Below are 22776 nucleotides of genomic sequence, written 5' to 3' on the forward strand. Positions count from 1 at the left end.
TATATTCCAGGTACCGAAGACTACGATAGCACCTCCTTTGAGGTGGACTATGATTCCACATACTGGCGTCGGTGAGGATCCGTATATTGGAGCCGAGGAGGATTACTATCAGCACCAAGGTTAGCCCCACAGTTGTGCGGGAGCGGCAGCGTTGGGTTTACTTCATCTGTACTGTTGAGGAGACTACCATTAGTATAGAAGAAACCCTAGCATAGTGCCCCATTCCCCTGATGTATTTATGGAACCTTTGGTCTTGTAACTAACTTATCTTTGAGATTATCTTTTGACACTTGGACATGTAATTGACGTTATCACACTTCTTTTCCCACGCTCTCTGAGAGAGTGGTTATCATACCTTCTCTCACCCTTATGATTATGCTTATACTTTAATGTTATTGTCTTCCGCACTCTGATTTATTTAATCTTATCTTATTTATGATACTTAGTATTAACTATTTTTACCATTGATTATTACTGTTCATGATTATGTTACCGTGTATGTGGGAGGCATGGACCTCAGATCATTGATCCTTGGACTGTGGATCACATCCCGGGCATTCCAAATGGGGTACCGGCTGGGTGGATGTGACACTATTGATCATGCCAATTCCACACACCATCCTAAATACCCAAGTCCTGTGTTGTCAAGGAGTTTCGAGAACACAATTGCTGAACTAGTGGTAGGGTTACCCTTAGAGGATGCTTCTTGGGAAGATTTGACCACACTGCAACAGTTGTATCCTTCTTTGAACCTTGAGGACAAGGTTCATTTGGAAGATGGCGGCAATAATACAAACTAGGAGGACAATGGACCAACTACTTTGGGCACTCCAACAAGCTATGAACCAAACAAGCATGATATCACCCCAGATACCTTGTGTCACAAGAAGAGGTCATGAAGGCTGCGTAGAAAGCTTGCAACACTCACCGATTATGTGTGATGGTTGTAGTAAGTGCGTGAGTCAGTTAGGAAGTTCTCAAGTTGTTAGATAGTAGGTTTGGGGAAATTACTATTGTGGGTATATGAGTGGGATTATAAATACTGTAAGGCACTCAAAGAAATGATATGCAAAGTATTTGTCCTCTTTCCCAATCCTTCTTTCCTTTTCTGGAGGAGACCCCCTCGAAGCGGTCATTGATCTTTAACCTTACTAGTCTCCCCTCTCAACTTGGAAGGCTCCATTGGTAGGAATTGGAACAAACATAGCGCCATAATAGAAAATTCATGCTTCGACAATAGGAACTCGTGGTGCTTGATCACTCAACAGTTTTTGGGTGAATGGATCACTCAACCTTGTCTATGCCATATGGAGAGCGAAATTGCTTCAGTCCTGTGCAATTAAGAGCAACACCGTGTGTCACACCCCTCCACCGGTATTGGTCTTGCCCGACAACCTTCCTTCATTTGTTATTTTTTTTTTTTCACGGACAGTGATCTTCTCTTCTAATTTCTTGATGAGGGGGGGGGTCATCCAACCTTCCTTCATTGACTTATCAAAATGGCGAGCCACCTGGATTCTTTTGCCATCAATAGGAGCTATAAGCGCACTCCACGCATAGACATGTGGCTTCGTGTTGTGCAATGCTATCTCCCACTGACGCCTCTAGAGTTTCTTCATAGGGGTCCTCCCAATCATACAGAATTTCTCCCGTTTCAATATTGCCATCTGGATAATATAACAGTAGTCCACAAAAATAATGAGTTCTAACGAACTTAGTAAGACAACATATTTCATGTACATGTCAACATTATATCCTGGTAAGTAACATAAGTTAAAGATGATATGCATAAGTATGGATGCATCTAGTAGCTAACCATGCAAGTTTCTAGTATGGAAAACATGCTTTAAGATATAACACCAGACCTACCTAGCTAACCCCTCATAGACTGGTTATCTTTGTTGGGATCCTGGGCAAGGGGTACAGTCCTCGTCAAATAACCATAGCTGGGGTTTAGATCCACACTCTCTCACCACGACGTTGGCATGAGTACTGGTGCATGTTAGGGATTCTAATCCAATGCAAGGTCCTACAGTAATATACTACATGTGGTCCAGATACTTCCCCTATGGCACCAACCAACTTGGTTTGGTATCCTTCTCCATCTAGGAATGAGAATCCTCATGGATTGTCTACCTCTGTTGGACTCCATTCCCTAACCCTATAGTCATCCACATATTATTGGGGCGGATGCTCTCATGTCCCATCACAACTCCCAAACCGCTTATTGGACGCCCATGAGCCAAACTCCAACATATGCAACCTTACCAATGCATGATCAACAATAGATTACTAAGTCTCCGCACGGATTGGCTACCACTATTGGATGAAACAGAGTCACATCACAGTTATCACGGTCATTCAGCTTTAATACCCCTACCGAAAGGGAAGTAGCATGTATGGGTTTCTAACTATGCAATCTAGACCTCCTAGGTATGTAATCCAACCACCATGATAATGCTAGGGACATCAGAGAACAATGTCCCATACCATAGTCCCAGATATCCCAAGCTAAGGATACCCTCAATTATAGTTACAACATCCCATCATTCAACACCATATAGTAATTCAAGTACATTTAATCATCATACACAACATATTATCATCAATGAATCATTCAAACTACTATAACAACAAGTTATATGATCACTTATGCATTCAAAGTTATACACAGTTCATCACATTACATAACATATCATATATGCATAATTGTAACCTTTCCTGTTCGAAGTAGAAAAACTACTGAAAGTGCAGTCATACTTCACAGATAACAAGTCTAGTAAACCTCAGTGATCACTTAGATTAGTGTTACAAAGATTCGTTAAGAACAGATGTCAAAACAGAGCAAAGACCAGGCTGATAGGGCCACTGTGACCCAATCTGTTGCTTATGGTAGTTGGTTGGGTCAATCAACTGCCATGACTGACCATCCCCTTTTTCAGGAAGACTCTCAAGTCCAAAATTTCAACTTTTGATCACCCATCCTCGATCTGATTTTGGGATGATCCAAATCCAAATTTCATCCTTAACATACTAAAGAGTCTATCTTAATTCAAAACCACAAAGAAGGAAGGTTTAGAATCCACTTCATCTCCTTCAATTGAATTAACCCTTTATCCCGATATGAGAATCCATCTTCGTGTGTGATACAGTTGCGACCATTGATGGAAAGATTTTAACCATCAAACTCACTATCTATAGAATCATGGAGAGAAGAAAAGTGCCTTACTACTCAAGAGAGATAAGTAAGGAGAGCATGTGATCAACTAACCTCCAATTGATTTGCAAGACATATTAAGAATCGAAGCTTCATTGTGATTCCATCATTCTTCCCCACCGAACACATGTACTTTGCCTTCTAACTGTCCACAATAGCCTCCACAAATAAAATAATACGAAATTAGGTCATGGATGGCAAATTAGGGTTTAGTCCCGCAATTGGACTTGGCCGGTCACTTGGGGTGGTTGGTTGGGTCAATCAACCGCCTTAGCAACCGCACCCTAATACTTTTCAATACGTGGGTGCTTTGCTCAACCGGTTGATCCCTAACACTAACCTAACTTAAACCAACATGTGGGGCATCCTTACCTTGATCTCAGACATCTTCAAAATCAACTTGACTCAAGCTAGAATCCACCATCCCAGTCCATCAGGGTTTCTACTAGATCTCTTTTAGTTTCCCAGTATGGCAGGTCCTTCATCATTAGAATCCAGATCCATAGGCTTAGAGTATGGATCATGGGCTTCAATTCGGGTAGTCCACAACTTATTTCGGCTGGAACTTCAGGTACTCAGACCTGTAATATGGATCCCGGGTTAGAATTATAGGGGTTGTTACACCGTGTAACCTACGGTCTAGATCAAAACTTGTGGTTGGCGTAAGTTTTTTTTTTTTTTTTGGCGTAAAGTTTAGGTGCGAAACAAGTGGTCGGGATTTCACCTCAACCACAAGTTTCGATTTGGATCATAGGCTACATGGTACTGCACAATAAAAGTAGAACTCCATGAAGAGTATTTGTAGAGGATTTTTTTTGGGAACTGAGGTTCATCCTCAGGGGAGACGCCTCGACAAGAGTCGAACCCACAACCTCTTCACTAAGAGGTGTGGGTCTTATCGCTAGATCAACTTTGCATTGGCAATTTGTAGAGGATTTGATTTCCATATATTTGAATGAATGAATTACAAGTACAATGAAGTATTCATAGTAATAGCGTATGTAATAGAATACAAGATGATACTAGAATACGACTGACTAGTCAAAGCCTACGTGGCAAATGATGCTAATGGAGACTGAGAGGTAATTTCCTCAACACACCCCCTCAAGCGAGATGAATCAAGGACCTTGAGCTTGTCTTGTAGAAGAAGAAATTGTGATCGTGGCAATTCTTTAGTCAATAGGTCAATTGGTCGATAATAGACTCATATCAAACAGGAAACTAGCGAGAAGCAACTACGTTTCTAACAAATTGAAAATCTATTTCAACATACTTGGTGTGAGCATGAAAGGCAGATTCATTGTCATGTAGGTGGCTTCAATATTGTTAGACCAAAGCTGAGAAACTATAGGAAGAAAGACATGAAGCCTTCTAAGTAAGGATCGTTTCCAAATAGATTCGGTAGCAATTGAAGCCAAAATCCTATGCTCAAACTTTCTAGAAGATTTGGAGATAGTTCATTGCTTTTGAGAGCTCCAGGAGACAAGATGATCTCGAAGAGTATTCTCTTTCCATCTCCACAATATTACCCTTAATTTGTTATGTCTTGCCCAAATTCTTTACCCAACTTTAAAGATGGACTCTAATGATCTGATTCATGAGATATCTGATGGAAGCACATGCTTGCTCTTGGTTTGGTGGGCCAATCCGTTTACCTGATTAAAATCTATAAATATGTTCCTATGTTCTCTTATTAGGTCATCTAAAATTTTCCTTATTCAATAGTTTAACAACTTGCGAGTTCTGTTTACTTGTACCCCGTTACCTGAGTTTCAACCGGAGCTCTACCTATTTCACGGTCCAAGATATCAGGTTGATTTTTTCATTTTTTTCTCATTCTTTTTGGTAAGACTGATTTTTTCATTTTTGGTAATAGAGATTAGAGATACCAAGATGATTCAGCGGCAGTTTTCTTTATGCTCTTCACTTTTATATTTGTGCCTCGGTTTGGAGTTGAGATGCCCAAAAGTTAGCAGTGAAATGCAATCAAATGTTTTACCTAGAAAATAAAAAACGAAATCAAATGGAGGGTTTAGATGGAAAATCACCATCTAAACTTGGAACACAACCTTTCCAATTTCCATACGTTTGAGCCTAGAACACTTCTCTTTTCTGGGTAAAGAGCGTAGAACATCGATGAGCATCCTGTTCGCTACGTGAACCTCTGCAACTGACCTTTGTCGAACTCCAAAGGTTGAAATCCAATACAATATTGCAGATAGCCGGTTTCACCTTCCGCCATTTCGGGTAATTTCATTTCCTTATCACTTTTGCAATTCAGCAGTCCAGGTTTTGAGTGATCTCTTGTAATCTTTCACCCTTTTTATCCGGGATCACCATTTGTCAACCCTAGAACTGGCAATCAAATCCTTTCCCAAAGCTGAGTACGACAGCTTCAATGGTGAGGAGGGAAGTCGCAGAGCACATGGTATTTTACCGAACGAAATTTAAGAGCCATGGTGCTCTCCAGCACACGCCCAAGTTCTTGCCCAAACAGTTACAATCTCTCTTTCTCCCCATACACACGCACACACACCCTCATTTTCGCATGGAACTACATCATTAGAGCGAGCTTCGCACTCTCCTTTAGTCCTATGCCATTCTCATATACAATTACTTCATCACAGCAATTCTGCCAGTTTTGACAAGCACACCTATCCTGTTTGTCTCAAGGTTTGCATTCATTTGCTTTTAATCCTAAAAGGAAAATAGATCCATGCCCATGTCTCTAAAACTTACCTTGGTTCTAATATATATGTACATAATCCTCTTATCCATTTTCATGGGTAGAGAGTACACATCAAATGGGCACGCTAACTTTTTGGCAAATGCCTCAGAGAGACTCAGCAAGCGTCACTCTACCTAGTTATACCGAGGAGTCTAGGTTTGCAAGTTGTGGCTTTGGTTTTGTTCAAGGCAATTGTGTTTGATGGTGTTCTAGTCGACGCTGTCACTTTATTCATTTTGTTGTTGGCTTTACTCAGGAAGAGGAAACCATGCAGTTTTGGTAAAAGAAGCGGTTGTTGTTTAGATCTGTAGCATGCTTTATTGAGTATATATGCTAGGTAATATGGACATTATGTTTCTATTTTTCTTGCAATGAAGGATAAAGATGATGTTGGTCCCACTCAAGATTAGGTTAATGCCAATTGTCTGAGCCTTAGAAATTTTTAAGAAGATGGAAATAGAGAATGTAATGGAAACAATGATTAAATGGCGGCTGGCCAATTTGTGGGTGGAAGTAAACCATTATCCCTCTTTGAGCGGATAGAGAAGAAAGGAATTGAGCAAATTGAAACTACTTCCATTATTGCCTTCGACTGTATCTAGCTAATCAGTACTACTCGAGAAAGGTCAGCCTCTCTTTTGATAGGATGACTGGGATTTACAATATGAAACCAAAATTTAAGCACTTGGGGTTGCCTGACTGATCTGTCAAGTAGAACAGTTTTGCCATAAAAAGCTGAAGATCTCACGAAAACCACTGCCAACAGAAGAAAGAATCATAGCGTACAAGACTAGGTGCTTGCATGGATTAAAATTTCTAGAGACTGATCTTGGAATGAAGCTTGCATAATAACTGATCATTTTGAGTCGACAAAGCCATGGAGTCTACATCTTATTCGACATAGAATCATAACTTGAAAGTTGGACTGTAATAATTTGATATCCCAGGGACATGTTCCTAGTAGTTTAAAAATTTTAATGGACTTTTTATAATTTTAATTTGTTAGATGTGAAATATTGACAATGGTAGGCTAACAGGGCTCCAATTGCAAACACTTGGACACTTTTTCCAGAAGCAGGTTTTATCACACACCATTTGTGTTCTGGAAACGTTTCTAGAAACAGGTTTATCTTTTAAACTGTCCTCATAATTTAAGCATCAAAAAGTGTTTCTGGTGTTTCTCAGAGCAGAACCACTGGTAACTTTATCAAATGGATCCTCAGTAATCTGATGAACAAAGCTGAAGAAATGCATGTTCCAAAATCAGTAGGGATTGGTTGAATCATTTTAAAAGAAGAAGCTTGGACAACCTCGTCTCAATTATCGTATGATATATTGCTGGCAGTACCTGCTGTACACAACAAAATTGGGGGAGGAAAAGTTATTAATAGTTATAGCTGTTATATTGTTGTTCTTTTGTCTCCCCCCCCCCCCAAAAAAAAAAAAAAAAAAAAAAACTCCTTTAATGAAGAGTTTCTATTTGTGGCTTATTTCTCACAGTGACAGAAAGAGGTCTTGGGGTCCTATTGATTTCAAAAGAAGTCATCAGAGATGATACTGTTGCAGTCACCATCGAGATTTCTACTTCAGACGTTATCAAATCGAGTACAAAAGTATGCCCTCCTTTATTGTGATCAGTTTCCATTGAAAGTTTGCTCATGTTTCAGTTCTCACTATCTTCCCCTAAATCATTTTGTTTTCATTCTGACTTTTGTAGGTATTAGTTTCCCTCTGAATTAAGTACCTTCCGCCTTTCTCTTATCAGCTTTGGTTTATGTACAAAAACTTTTGATGTAACCAGAGAGGACCCCTGCCCAATTTCCTGCGGTCCTCCAAGAAGGCCGTATCTGACCAGGGGCAAATTGGTCACTTTGCTCTCTTTTGGGGGTCCTAAAGGGTTCTTATTGGATGCAGAGTACTGTTAGTAATCCATATCTACTAATATTTTCCTGTTTTGAGTTTCTCTATGATTAGTTATAAAGGAGTCCCTGTCCCATTAGGAAAGGTCTAGTTGGAAACCCATCCTTAAACTGGTTTCCTCTTAAGTCAGGAGTCTTTTAATTCTGCAGTTTCTATTTAATTAGGAGTTCCTTAAAATAAAATTCTTCATTTGATTTGTTAGAGTCATGAGTTAAGTAGGAGTCCAAGTTTGATTTGCTTTTAAGTTGGAGTCCTACTAGGAAACCCCCCCCCCCACTTGTAAGCTAAATGGTTGATGATATTTGAAGAAAGAATTGATTGAAGGAATTGGTTGGAGTCGTGGGTTCATATGGAGGGAAGCCCATGGCTGTTGGAGTTTGCTAATTTCTGCAAATTCCAACCTTTCTCCCTTTCTCTTACTTGCAGCAGCCATTACTTTAAGAACTACTACAGAATTGTGAAGAAACCCTAGCATCCTTGCATCTCCAAGTAAGTACTGAAACCCACCCCTACACTAGCCCCCTTCACTCTTCTTCTTCTCCCATTTGCAGGCCTTTCCCATCCCCCTAACCCTAATTCTACCATGGCAGCCTCCTCCTCCATTGCAAACCATTCCCAAACCCTACCCAACCTTGCAGCAGCCCCTTATCCCATCCCCCTATCCTAATAACACCCCCCCTTCCCCAGCCCCAGCCCCTCCTCTTTTCTTCCTCTTCTTCCTCATTCAAAGCTCCAGAATATTAAAAACCAGAAAACCTAATCTAGACACTAACGTTGCCGTACCCAAGAGCTATCCCTATTATGAATTAGCTTCCCCTCCCATACCCTACCTTCGATCCTAGGTTTCAGCCCTCCCCTCCCCTCTAAACCCTAGAACATTCTTCAGCTCATCTTCTTCGTTAGAAACCCTAAAACCATAAAGCTTCAAAACCCTAAATCTCCTTAACCCCTCATCCAAACCTAAAACCCTTTTAGGATTAGCATCCCTATCACCTATTGAACACTCAACCTAACCCTAGACCCGTAGTCAAACCAAGGAAAAATTGTGACCCGGATCACTCAAGGAAAGGGCAGTTAAACATGATTTTTTTTTTTTTTTGAAACTTTGACCCTAGGTTTTGGGCCTTATATGACATCCATTTCATCTGATTTCTTGCCTCCTACCTATTTAAAGCATAATAAACACAATGGAACTAGTATTTTGCGGGAAAAAAAACCATTGAAAATTTATCAATCAAGTATGCTAACAAATGACTAGTTCCAACAAGTACAAACTGTATTGTATAGAGACATAGAATCATCAACATACATGAATTGTTTGATAGAATGGTTACATATACAACAAGTCAACAAAATAAGATGACCAACTAGATCAAGTGATGGTGTCTCACATATATCAAGTTGAAGCCCATATATCATATAATCATATATACATAAAATAAAAATATGTAATTTAGAAAATAATTATTAAAATCAGATAATGAAAAAATGGTAGCAAATAATAAGGAAATAAGTTTAACAAAACACAATCATAGATCATAAACCTAGGCTAAACATAAATTAATTCAAGGCAATACAAGATCATTAAAGGCATGAACAAAACAAAAATTAAAAAAAGGGGAAGTTTGGAACTGTTGGGTATGGCTCGTGCTTCACATTCTATTGCTGCCAGAGTTTCCTTTGTAGCTGTTGTAGCTTAGGAGGTGTTTGGAGGGAAAAGACAAGCAAAAGAGGTGCTTGAAGGCAAAAGAGTTGTGGAAATTAGGTGAAAATGGGATAGAAATCAACAAAAACTGAGGAAAAACAAGTTGGAATGTTGAAATGGTCGAAATTTCGGTCGAGATGGTCGAAATCTGTAACTTTTCCGAAATAATTGGAATTTCATTTCGGTTTTAAAAAATGCAAGCATTTCGGTCGAAATTTCTACTTTGGTAGAAACCCTAAACTATCAAAAACACTAATTTCCCAAACCCTAGCCTTTTGATTCCAGTCTGAAAATAAAATTGCAGCAAAGGAACAACATTGGAGTTCAAACTCCTAGCCTCCAAAACCTAGCTGATACCATCCCTACCCCTTTCCAAGGTTCAAAATTTCGATAATCTCGGTTACTATGGAGATGACCGAAATTCTGAAATTTCAGAATCCTCTTTTTTTTATATATATAAATTTTGACACTTCATCTTGGTGGGTTTTTGTGGTCATTTTGCCTTGGTTTTTGGTGTCTAATCTAATTTGAGGCTAATAAACACACACTGCGAGTGTTATTTTTGCCTAAAACCTAACCTAAGGTGGTGTTCTTGATCGGCACATGCCTGGTTGTATGCGGGTGAAACTAGAAGGCTGGAACTTGAATTTTAATCAATGTAGATATGGATATGATGCAAGAGAACACTAATATTTTCATTAAAATGCAACAAAAAAGACAACTAAAATTTAATGTATAAGTAGTCAAGTGCAAGTGTAGAAGTCAGTAGTCAATAGTATACGGTTAAAATAGTGTAAGTGTTTAACATAACAATATATAAATGAACTACAAATTACAATTTACAATACACTTCACACCTATGAATAACCTAATAATAGATGTTGTGTCGTGGTGGCTCCATCATCTCAACCCCGTAGGCTTGCCTTTGTGCAGGGTGGGCATACTTAGCCATGTCATCAAACCCATATAGTGCTCTCTATAGTTAGACACTGTTCTTTTGTAGGTAGCATCATCCTTATAAAGCAACCATCTTAAAGAAAGTGTCATAAGAGCAAGGACAGCTGTGATGAAATTTTTCGGAAATTTGGCCAAAATTTTGACCAAAATTTCAAACTTTTTAGTTTCAGACTCCATTGGAATGCCAAAATCTCACCTCCTTTTCTAACCGTAGAACCCCTTAACCAGCCTATTTTCTTCGACCCTGGGGTGTTCTAAACCCTGACTGGCTGCTGATTCGCTTGAAGAGGATCTTGTGGGTGGACCTCAATCTAGGGCTTTTCTTCAATGGACTAAACCCTTGATCCTGGTTCACATAAACTTTATAGTCAAAATTTCAGCTATCGACTTAGTGTTTAACTTTGGTGGCTGAAAAGAATATGGTCTTTATCTGTTTGTTATTTTACTATTGAAAGGGTGGGTGTAGTAAACTAGTAATGACCTTTCTCAATCGGATGTACATTTATTTTATGATGATGTGATTATGCAAGTGCTTTAAGATCCTGTGAGAAAGAAAATTATCAGTTTAATGCTATTTTAATCCCCTTTTTATGGGTTGAACGAAAATTCGTTATCAAAGGGAAGGAGATATAAGGGATCCTTTACATGGGGAAGAATGAATAACTATAAAACAACAATACTAAGGAATCAAAACCCAATCTTCTATGAGCAAAGGGAGGAAGTAGTACTTAGGGCACAACAATATGCATGCTCCTTGTGGAATCAATAGGAAAATGGGACTGAAGATAACTTGATTGAGAGATCACATGATGCTTTTTCCAAGCATCAGTGGTTTTCCACATATTATGCCTACGGATGGGTCATGTATGTTCAAAACTCGAGCTATTCCCTTCCGTATATTATGGACCATGCACAATTTCAATAGATAGGAAACTTTTAGCAACTGCCAAGGGTTTCCTAGTTGAACTGAGAAGTTGTTCCATTGAATTTATGCCATTTGGGCTTTAGGTGACAAATTGTTTGGGGTGGTTATAGGGACTCTGGGAGTGCATTTTTGTAGTATGAGAGTCCTTCGTGGAAGGATATGTTTCTGTATTATGAATCTCCATCCTACCGTTAATGAGGTCTAACATGTAATGATGACTCAACATCCAACTGATTTAGGTTTGGGGAAGCAATGAAAGGGTAGTATTGTCCTTGCGCTTGTACTGAATCCTAGATTATTTATTTATTTTTTGATGATGAAACCATAGATTAGGGAATCACCCACTTCATTAGCAGCATTTTTTTTTTTTTTTTTTTTTTAAATCTTCTAACATCAAGCCTATGCCACTGTACATAATTTCCTAGAGGATACAAGCAAGGTTATTCTTGAGAGAGTTTTTGGGGTGGGTGGGGCAAGTGCCAAGAAACTGCCCTACCAATGTAGATTGTCAATAGGTGATTCCAAGTTCAAGAGCAGAAGATGGATAGTGAGCAATGGAGGGGCATCTGTCAGTGAGGGAGGGATGTATGAGAGGGTCAAGCAAAAGGATTGGGAATGGTCCGTGGTTGATAAAAGAGAGGACCAGGATCTCGAGTTAGCACTGGTCAAGGGCTGAGAAGGGTCAGGGGAGAGGGGGAGAAGGAGAGGAGAAGGGTTTATCAAAGATGGTGGAGATTACAGAGCTAAGTAGTTTACTGTTTCGTTTACTGTTTCTGGCAGTGAGGTCAATTTCTGGTAAAGTGGTAAGTGGGCAGTCTCTGATTGTAAGGTCAGTATCCTCCATTCTCTCTCTGGTTTTCTGTTCTTATCCTTTAACATCCTTTGTTAAAACTTATAACTATCTCCATTGATGTGGATTGGTCACAAGGACATCCCAAGAGAGGTCACCGTTAGATCCCCTGTTTTGAACCTTATTATCCCTCCATTCGTACAGCTTTTGATCTGATCGGCAGCCACATCACATCTGTTAAAACCCCAAACTCCCATTATGATGTGTTCACATTGACCCACCCTGGCTGAAAACTCAACTGAGGTCTCCAGGATGGCTGCAAGAAGCCACCCTAAGCTGTCCGAATCCCTTGTGAGGGGTATTTTAGCCCTTAATTTATTTTCTGAATTTACTTTTAGTACTTTCCAGAATTTTCGTGGAGTCCAGATTGTTAATTTGAGTGAGGTTTGGATTTGTTTAAAGAGTCCAGTTTGATTTTAAAGTTGTTTTTGAATGAGTCCTATTTAGTAGTCTTGTTGTATCTATTAGGAGTTTTGGATAAGAGTCCAGTCCAATTTAGTAAATGAGATCCTGTCAGATTTAGGTAAGGGGTGAATCCGAGATTTCAAAAAGCTATACATTTGCACATTCACAAAAATCAACATCGATCAAAATAGTTTTTTAGGATCACATATTTCATTCCACAACCAAACACTTAATTTTATAAATTATGAGGCCATAGTTTGAAGTCATAGGACCTCTAGATATTTGAATCTTCAGACCTTGTTATTTTCAGTCCAGTTTGTTTTTTGTATGAATTGATGGATCTGAGTGTCGAGAGGTCTAATAGGACCTCTTTTGCATTGTTATTTTCAGTTTTGGATGAATTGATGAATTGATCATTTGAGGATCAGGGTCTCCTGTGTGGGTAGGCCTTGATTGAGTAAAAGCTTTCAAGTTCTTCATTATCTTCTTCAATTCTGCAGCTCTCAAGAGATCACTAAAGCATCCAAGCAACATTCCAGCAAGCATCCCCAATCCCCAAGTCCCAAGTACAGCAGCCTTCCCACACTTCCCCCTCTCTTGTGCAAACCCTAGAAGCCCTCCCCTAGCAACCGGAGCATCCCCAGACCCCTTTCCTCTTGTTTGACCTAGGAAACTATCCCCACTCGATTGCAACTAACCCCTGGCCCTTCCCCTTCGATTCCAGTTAACCCAAACCCTCCCCCTTAGCATTCGTTGGCCCTCCCTTTTCCCCCTCTTCCTCACGGCAGGCTCATCCCATTCCCATTAGGAATCTCTCATTCCCAGCCCTTTTCATTCCCGTTGGAGTTGCATAAACCCCAAGGAGCCATCCCTATTTTTATTTTCTTCCAAACAGCCCTACAACCCTAACCTTAGAAAAACCTGCACTTCTTCTTCAGCCTTAGAATTCTGCAGAAATTTTAATTTTCCAGAAATCTGATTTTGCTAAAGTCTGATCAATTGGAACTCAATCTAATTGAAAGGACAACAATAGAGTCAGTTCTGGCCAGCGAAACCAGCAAAGAAGAACCTTCTCCCACCCTAGCTGAAACCCTAGTTTGACTGTTGAGTTCAAATTTCAAAATCTGAAATTCTGTTTGCAATAGAATTCAGTTCTGGTTATCAGTCTCAGCAGGCCTTAAACCATCCTAGAAATCCTAAACCTTCCCCCTTTTGCTCAAATTTCCTGGGTAAACCCTAAGTCTAGGGAGATTACCTGATTACTCTTTAGCCTTAAGCCTAGTTTACATCACATTAAGCCCTAACTTCCTTTGAAGTCCTGAAATCTGCAGCTCCTAATTCCCCTCAACAACTTTATATATATATTTTTTATTGGGGTGCGGGGTTGGGGTGGGGTTTGGTGTTCAAGAACTTCGTCATAGCTGTAGACTGAATCCAAAGCTAGCCATCAGTTAAGGTTCTAATACGGATTGAACCCTTTCCTGGGATCCTTTACAATTGAACCTGTCTTCTGCCCTCTACTGAAATCTAGGAACCCTAAAGTCCCGGTTTCCTTAGACCCTAATGCCCTCCCCCATCTGCCCCCCCCCCCCCCCAAAAAAAAAAAAATCATAATAATAAATAAATAAATAAGGAAAAAAGGACAAAAGAAAGGAGAAAAATCTGGGAGATTATGATAACATACTTGGCCCTTAATTCTATTGAGGCTACATGAGACTGGATATTTTTTTACTCTTACCACATGGACTCTGAAGGGGCTAGTTTATGGGAAGTCACCCATTTAACATAACCCCATGATGTCCCTTGCTGAAAGTAGGGTTGGTAGGTTGGGATCTGTAGGGTTGAATACTTATAGTTCTAACCATCTATGGCCTCCTTATGTTAAGTAAAGATCCAGAAACATAAAGAGTAACAAAATAGGATTTGAAAAAGTGAGATGTGATCCCAGTCCTATCTTCAAAGCATAGTGAATCAGTGATTACCATGCCTTGGGAGACTTACTTTCACGACTTCTATGGAAGTTGATATAATTTTGAACCAAGAGTTAGTGAGAAAAGAATTCAGAATAATCAACCAGGGAGAAAGTAGAAGATGTTCTTTCAATGACAAAAGTCTAAAAGCCAGTTCAATGCTTATTACAAACTGTTGGTCATAACCCAAACTGACAAATTTTGTCTCAAGTCTGGTGCTTCGGACAGTGGACCCATAAAGTGCTTTTGAGATTTACTCTCCCAAGTGTGTAGGTGCACTGTCCAATGGCCCATGTGGGTCAGTGGGTACACTGGGCAGTGTGCCGGACTGGATAGGATAAAGATCCCAAAGTTACAAACCACCCCCCCCCCCCCCCCCCCAAAAAAAAAAAAAAAAAAAACCCACCAAATAATGAAAAATTTTAAGTGATGAAAGGATTGTCATGCGAAACAAATTTGGTATCAAAATGCTTGTACTCCTTCCTCGTACAAGGAGTCTGAGAATCTCCAGAAATAACAAACCACAAAATCAGTTAATATAACTGATCCAATGATTTTTTTGCAGGTGCCTGTAACCTGTCTGGTCCCTGTTAGTTCCATTTGAGACATTGACCTTACCTGCTAGTGTCTTAAGACTTGATGTATGGCACTTCATTTCTTGTATTGGATTTGGCTGCTGAATCCTATCACCTATTCTTCTCATCTGAAGTATATGATTCTCTCCATGCAATGCTTAGTTCAGTTCATTAAGGGAGAGGATGCCTCTTGATTTTCTGCCCTTTCATTACTACAAAGCAGAATATGCTCTTCATGAATTATCAGAATGGTGTATGTTTCTGTCACGTATGCACTATTTTCTCCAGTGGATGCCACAAAATAACATATCGCAGTTTCCCATTTTAAATGGTCTTTGTCATTGTCCTGAGCTAGCTCTGCAGTCTGATATTCTTGATTTTGATTCCACAGTTTAGAGAAGGGTGTTGAACTGGATTGTCAATCGGTTGAATTTGATGACGTTCGCTACCATATTCAGGTGATTTACCAGCTCTTCTATCTTTATTCATTTGTGAGGGAACCCTACAACCCATTTTTGTAAATATGACTATATGAGGATACACAAATTTCATGTTAATTTCTGAGTTAGTGCTCACTTTTCTGTCACATGCATGCTTGGCTTATTGCAGGTGTCTACGAGGTATCCTCAATTTTTTCTGCTATCCATGTCTCTACCCACCCCTCCTCCAGAAACTGGTTTTTTTGGTGGGCTTCCTTTTGGAGCCATAGAAGCTATAAAAGCAGCATATGGTGTGCTCGTGCAGATTCTTGACCCTCCCAGGGATGGATTTAATTTGACGATGAAATTAAATTTGTCAAAGCTTCCACCAGATGAAGGTCCTTCAAGTTTCTTTCTCAATGTCATTTTAATTTATGAGCTTGCAATAGCATACAGAAGCCCATAGGATCAGTCAGTTATACCTCTAGTCTACTGGAACTGCTTCTATTATGCTTCTGTCTTGACATCCTCTGGCCTGTAATGACTGTAAGGATCACTGTGGGTGATTCTCTAAAACTGCTTTATCAAATTCTCTCTTGCCTTTCACATTTCGGCCTGCTTCAGTCTTCCTCCCTGTAAGTGCTTAGCCATGGCCTGCTGCAGCTCATAAGGAACATGGTCATATTTGGGTACATCCTTATACCCACCAGCCAAATGCCACTTCAGTGCAGTGACATCCTCTGACAGTGCCTACACTGAATTTTGCTTATTGTTTCATTTAGGGTCTCTGCCCTTATACCCACCAGCATGCATTATAATCTATTCTACAGTGTTTCAAAGTTCTAAATCAATTACATTTTGATTTCTTTTAATTTTCTTATAGATCAAAACAAATTGTAATGTAGTTCATCTAGAACCATAATGGAATTAAACATGATGAAAATATGAAATACAATCACAATACTTTCATCAATTTCAAAGTTTTTTCAAATTAAAGAGTATTTCCTTATGTTTTGAAATTTCTGTAATTTTCAAAAAGTTATAAATTTTGTAAATCAAACTAATTAATCTTTGGACGAACAGAACAGCTCTGTGAGGCTGTAAATTGGTCAACAATGTCCCACTTATATAAAAATGACCCCCATATCCTAAGAATTTTTTAACATTTAAGAAAAAGAAAAGTTGGTAGAAATGTCCAGAAGTAGACCTTCTATATGAAATGGATCTATACCAATTTGCATCCATGAAGCCTTCCACAATCTGCATTGTCTGCCTCTCATAAATGTGCAATATCCAGAATTAGACTGATATGGAATGGGTCTATTGTATTCTCCATCTATGAAGCCTTCTATTTTCAAGTGATTGTGTTTGACTTTGACATACAAGAGTTCTTTTTCTGGGGAGGGCTTGTGAGCATATCAGAGTATGGTATATTGCATCTAGGTATGCTCACTCTTTGGAGCATGCATAAATTAACTCACCATTCCTACTACATAAGAAAAGCATGTGCGTGAGTCATAGACAGATAAATGAATTTGCTTACTTGCCTTAGGTGCTTTTCAGCATCAACAAGAGGATCACAACCTTTTCCTAGTTTCTGATTCTGTTTAATAGGAGAAATGACTGGTTTGCAGCCTAACATGCTTGTCTCTTTCAACAAATCAAGGACATACTTCCTTTCACTTATTTTTATTCCCTTAGATCTCAAACTTCAATTCCCAAGAAACACTTCAAGGGACCATAGTACAAAATTCCCTCAAAACATGCAAAATTTTGAGTGAAATTTTCCATGTTGAAAAGCTCGAAACAAAACTTGTATATACTGAATTGTAATCACAGGTTTCCCTTGAAACCTGCAAAATTTTGTTGAAATTGCTTGAAACATGAGAAATTTCCTCAGTTGGGTCGAAACCTGATTCGAACGGTTTGATCAGGCAATTTTTTTTACTTAGAATCATCTATTTTGCACGAAACTAAGGCGGAACCACATAGTCAAAACTAGCATTTCCCCTCTATTTTGTGCCTTCTAAGTTGATTTGACCTCATTTTTTAAACATTTTGCTTCACTCCTTTGGTGATTTCGACACTTTTTTGTGGCTATTTCAAGGTTTTTCAAGCTTTTTTGCAAGGTAACCGAAATTTTCCCAAATTTTTTATTTTTCTTTGTTTCATGGTCAAATGATGTTGGATTCTTTTGAATTTAATATACCAGTTGTCTCTGGTAGCTAGATCTACAAATGTATGTTGTTGGATTTTCTTTTTGAAGTGTGCTAGTATTTTTTTATTTTTCTGATTTTACAAAATACCTAGAAAATTATATTTTTCTTTGTTTCGTGATCAAATAATGTCGCATTCTTTTGAATTTAATATAGTTGTCTCTGGTAGCTAGATTTACAAATATATGTCATTGGATTTGATTTTTGAAGTGTGCTACTATTTTTTTTCCTAAACTTTTAATTACCTAGAAAATTATATATTTTTTTGTTTGTTTCATGATCAAATGATGTCAAATTTAATATATGTTGCCTCTAGTAGCCATATTTACAAATGTTTGTTGTTGGATTTGATTTTTGAAGTGTGCTACTGTTTTTTCTGATTTTTCATGTATTTAATAATTACTAATAATAATTATTTTAATTATTAAAAATATTTTAATCAGGAAAAATTCTCCAAAATACTCCCTAAAACTTGCCAATGTGTTCTTTATGGTCCAATTAACTTATATGTAGAGTCTCACCCCAATATACTCTCTAAAACCTATTGAAACTTGTAGGAAAAAGTACTAAGTTTCCACAAAGTTTCCCAAGTTTTGACATAAAATTCCCATTTTCATAGGGTCAAAACTTGAGTTTCCTTCGGAACTTGGACCATGCAAGGGACCCAAATCGTTGATTTCAAACTATGGAGCTGGGAAGGTCTTCAGCCTAGCTATCTCAGTTTTAGGAATCCCCATTCACAATGGTATCATCAACAAAGACAACAACAGCTGTTATTGTACCATAACCTCATCTGTTAAATGGAGTGTGGTTAGCTTGACTTTGGGAATGCCTATTCTTTAGAATAGCTTGCCTGAACCGGTCAAACCATGCTTTTGGGGACTACAGCTATATAATGCCATTTTGATCAGACACACTTTCCCTTCAGCTGAAGGGGTTTGAAGTTGAGAGGAGTTTGCATGTACACTTTCTTCTCCATTCTTCATAACTGATAAAGATTAAGCAATTAATAATAGGACTCACATAGAATTGTTTAGCCACAGAAGCAAAAGATTCCTGATTTAATGTCACACTTTGACTATGGCCTTTGGCCACCATCCTTGCCTTGTATTTCTCAATCTCGTCCATCAGATCCTTGATTGTGTAGACCCTCCTGCATCCAACTAGAATTCTTCCCATTCAAAGATGTACCAATTTCCAATCATTCTTTTCTTGAGTCATCTTTTCCTCGGACATTGGTTTTTGCAACTTTGGGTTAGACATGGCCTCAGTGACACTGTTGGGAATAAAAATAGAAGAGAAATCAAAAGTAAAGGCAAGACCTGCAGGAGAAAGGGCATCATCAGAAACAAACTGGGAGGATTAGTACAAACTCTCTTTCATTTCTTGACAGGAATAAGATCTAAATCAGGTGGAAGAAAAGGGATATCACCTAATTCAGGATGTTGGATTTCAAAACGGATCCAAAGAGGTTCTTGGCAGGTCTTCTTCTCCAAAACAGCCCCTTGTGTTACATTTTTTTTATACATTTATTTCCTTTGCGCCACCTGATTGCTCTTCAATATCAACCTCTACAGCTGATCTCAGACGGGAGACAGAGAACTCCACGGCTATGACCTGCTTATCTTCTCTATGATGCTTGAGATTTGGAGAAGATTCATGGGAAAAGAAACTGCCAATGATATTTGGGATAGTGTTACCATGACCTTTGACTTTGTTGGTGATACAGCCTAAGTGTATCAACTACTCCAGCAGATAATTACGATGAATCAAGGATAAATCTCTTTCTAAGATTTACAATACCATAATTGGTCTTTAATAGTTTGGTCATTATAAAGACCTTCATCAAACCAGCTCAAAAGATGGAGCAATGATTTATTATGGTCTTGAGAAAGAGTGAGGTCTTATTCTCCATAGAGCTTTGAACCCCAAGCATGAGCCTTTGTTTTGAAATATTGGACAGGTTTCTTTCTTTCATCCTTAGATGAGGTGTGTAGTTATTTGCATTGTGAGGAGACTGAAAGACAGCCATGGAGCCTGGTTCCTCCCTTGAGTCATTGGCCCTCTCCTTAGCTTTCTTTTAGATTGGCGTAGTGCTGGCAGAGGCTGGTATTCTGGAGGTCATGAAGAGAAAACCCAATGCACCCATTTTTGGAATTATTGGCAATTCAAAGAGTTAGTATTAGGTTCTTCCTGACTCCTGGTACACGTGATGAATCTGCTGGTGTTTGTAGAGGGGGAGTTGAAGCACATTTGGTGCTGATTGATACTGATATTCATGAGGTTACACCTAGTTCACTGACCTCCAGCTCATTTACCAAGGAGGATATGGCAGCATATTGTAGAGTTATGTCACACGTGGGTAGTTCACCCTCAATAACTATAGTTGCAGACTCACTCATCATCCTTTGCTATGTGGGCTTCCACATCTACTCTTGCCATAGCCCCATCTTGGGTCACTGGCTCTGATACCAATTTGGAATTAACAAACCCTAAGAACAATGAGATGGAGGAGAAGAGAGGAGTAGAGAGGAGTAGAGTAAAGAGAATGATGGAATGTTATGTATTGAAGGAGTGGGTCTCCATACACTTATATTGCTTCACTAATTAAAAGAAAAGGACTCTCATACAAGGAAATAAAAGATTAAGAACATAACTTACAATATAAGGCAATGAGTCAACACACTAGTCCTAAGCTCTGCTTACTAAAACTCTAATGAAGCAGTGGTGATATGGCTGTCACTCTTAGCTCTTCCATTGATCATATTCAGCTCTGCCCGTGAATAGCTTCTGAAATTGGGGATTCACTCTCTCTTGCACCTGCTTACACTTGCTTGTCTTTTATTCTTCCAAGATAAGGAAGGACAGGAGGGGCAGGTGAGTAGCAGCCACCAAGTGAAGGAAAAATGTATCTCGGGGTTTGTATGCCAAAACAGATGGTGGATCAAAGTAGGACGGAAACACCATTAGACAGTTTTCTTCCTCTTAAGTATCATCAGGTGAGTCACCTTCTGGGGATGCAATACTTTTCCTTAAAGAACCTATAACCGAATTGAGAACATTAATAATTGAGAAGAATTAAGCCAGAGTGGAACGAAATTAGGTGCAAGTATATGCATCAGTTTCGGTCAATATTTTGGTTGCTTGAACCTCCTTATATTATGATCAGATAATAAGGTTGAGCTTCATTTGAATAATGTTGAAATTATTTCCATGTAGAGCAACACCAGGCTATTCTGGTGAAGATTGCATCTGTGAGAGAAGTGGTACTCGGGGCCCCTTTAAAATTCATCCTAAAGCATCTTGCTTCAAAGACAGTTGCTCCAAATGTAGATCGACTTGTTGCTATTGTTCATAGGCCAATGGAGTCATTCTTCCTTGTCCCCCAGGTACCTTCTTTTTTTTTATTATTCTATTCTTAATCAATTTCCCGCTTACATTTTTGTGAAGTATTTTATGCTTGTCAATATCTTTCTGTTTCATCATGCATATTGAATTGACCAATTGTGTTTTTTCTGTTTAACAAATGAAAAGAAATAGGTTCTTGGTCTCCGAGGTTCTCTCCTTTGATGTGCTACATAGTCATGTCTGTATTTGGCATGCTCAAAATTCTGCATCAGAATTGTTTTATTTGGATCCATGTAATTTTGAAAGTCTGTACATATAAGCTCTGAATAATGATGGTTCTTTTCTTTCTTCATATAGAAATATTTGCTTGGACTGGTTACTTTATTTTTGAGTCCTCTCCAAATCTCCACCTTTGAACAATAATCACTAAATCACAGGCCTTACCAACTGATTAGCATCCACAGCAGCATTTTGTACTTATTTTTGTGTCAACAACCTGAACCTAAGGAAGTTGGAAAGGGACTAGTGGGGTAGGGATTCAACGTAGTTCTTTATCCAAATGGAAGAACACTTTTTTATAATTAAACCTATTGTTACAGGTTTGGTTTGGCCTTTCCCAATTCGACTGTTTAGGAAGCTTCCTTGTTAGAAATTTTGATTCAAGTCCTCTAGATTCGATCGTATGTCACACCTCTACCTAGTTGACGACATTGGAATTTTTTTGGGGCTTTCACATCCCAATTGAGCAGAATAGACTGAGCTTCTTTGGTACTCAAGTATTGTTTGTAACATCTATGATCATATAGCCTAACTGCCTAAGCTGTCATTGACTAAAAACAGCTCTGGTGAGACATGTACTTGTACCAACTTTAATTTGAAAAATTCTCTATTCCAGGGGCACTCAAATCTATATAGACCCTTCTCCTAGCACGTGTTTAAATAGTCAAATGGTGTTGGCTGGGGATGGTGGGAGTTAACAGGCACAGAAACTGGACTTTTGGCATGATTGACTAGTCGTTAGAAGTGTCTTGTAAAGCACCTTTGATGTTACTAGGCCCAGCCCCCTCCAAGAACCAGAACAGGTTGGCCCAGGAACCAACCCCAATTGGCACATCAAGGAACTAGCTGAACCTTCTCAAGGGTATTTTGGTCATTTTGACAAATTTTGGGTGTCTTAGGTGTGGGTCCCATTGAGTACAGTGTCTTGTCTGGACCCTAGATCTATTCTTATTATATTTTTCTAATTATTATTTTGCTAGATATTTGAGAGTCCTTGGTTAGGTTGGTCCCACAATTTGAGTCCACTTTAATCTCCTTATTTTTAGGACTCTATATCTACTTTTAGAATTTGGATTGGAGTCCTCTAAAGTTAGTCATAAAGTTTTTTGATGTCAAAGTAGTTTAGTTTGTTGGATAAGCCAATTAGAGTTCCTAGTTGGTTTCCAACTTAGAGTCCTTTTCTATTTCTTATTTGAGGTTAAAAATAAAGACCTCCAGCTATGTAATTTTTGAGTTGAATTGAATACAAATTTGAGTTTGGA

General features: G+C 38.8%; 1 protein-coding gene across 3 annotated transcripts in view; it reads left to right on the top strand.

Moving 5' to 3' along the window:
- Nucleotides 1-4966: 4966 nt before the first annotated feature.
- The window catches only part of LOC149018378 (actin-related protein 2/3 complex subunit 2A-like), a 44673-nt gene continuing 26863 nt past the window's right edge, over nt 4967-22776 (top strand). The window contains exons 1-5 of one of the 3 annotated variants that reach the window (XM_089152664.1): nt 4968-5464; nt 7446-7558; nt 15644-15710; nt 15862-16069; nt 21107-21276. In XM_089152664.1, the coding sequence (XP_089008790.1) occupies nt 7497-7558; nt 15644-15710; nt 15862-16069; nt 21107-21276 (507 nt within the window). In that variant the 5' untranslated portion in view covers nt 4968-5464; nt 7446-7496. Of the gene's footprint in view, nt 5465-7445; nt 7559-7581; nt 7866-15643; nt 15711-15861; nt 16070-21106; nt 21277-22776 lie in introns of those variants that run through there. The other 2 variants (XM_089152665.1, XM_089152666.1) reach the window with 2 other exon arrangements.

This window comes from Hakea prostrata, chromosome 4 (genome assembly GCF_041222555.1).
Source record: "Hakea prostrata isolate BN-2017 chromosome 4, UWA_Hpros_2, whole genome shotgun sequence".
NCBI classification, from domain to species: Eukaryota; Viridiplantae; Streptophyta; class Magnoliopsida; order Proteales; family Proteaceae; genus Hakea; species Hakea prostrata.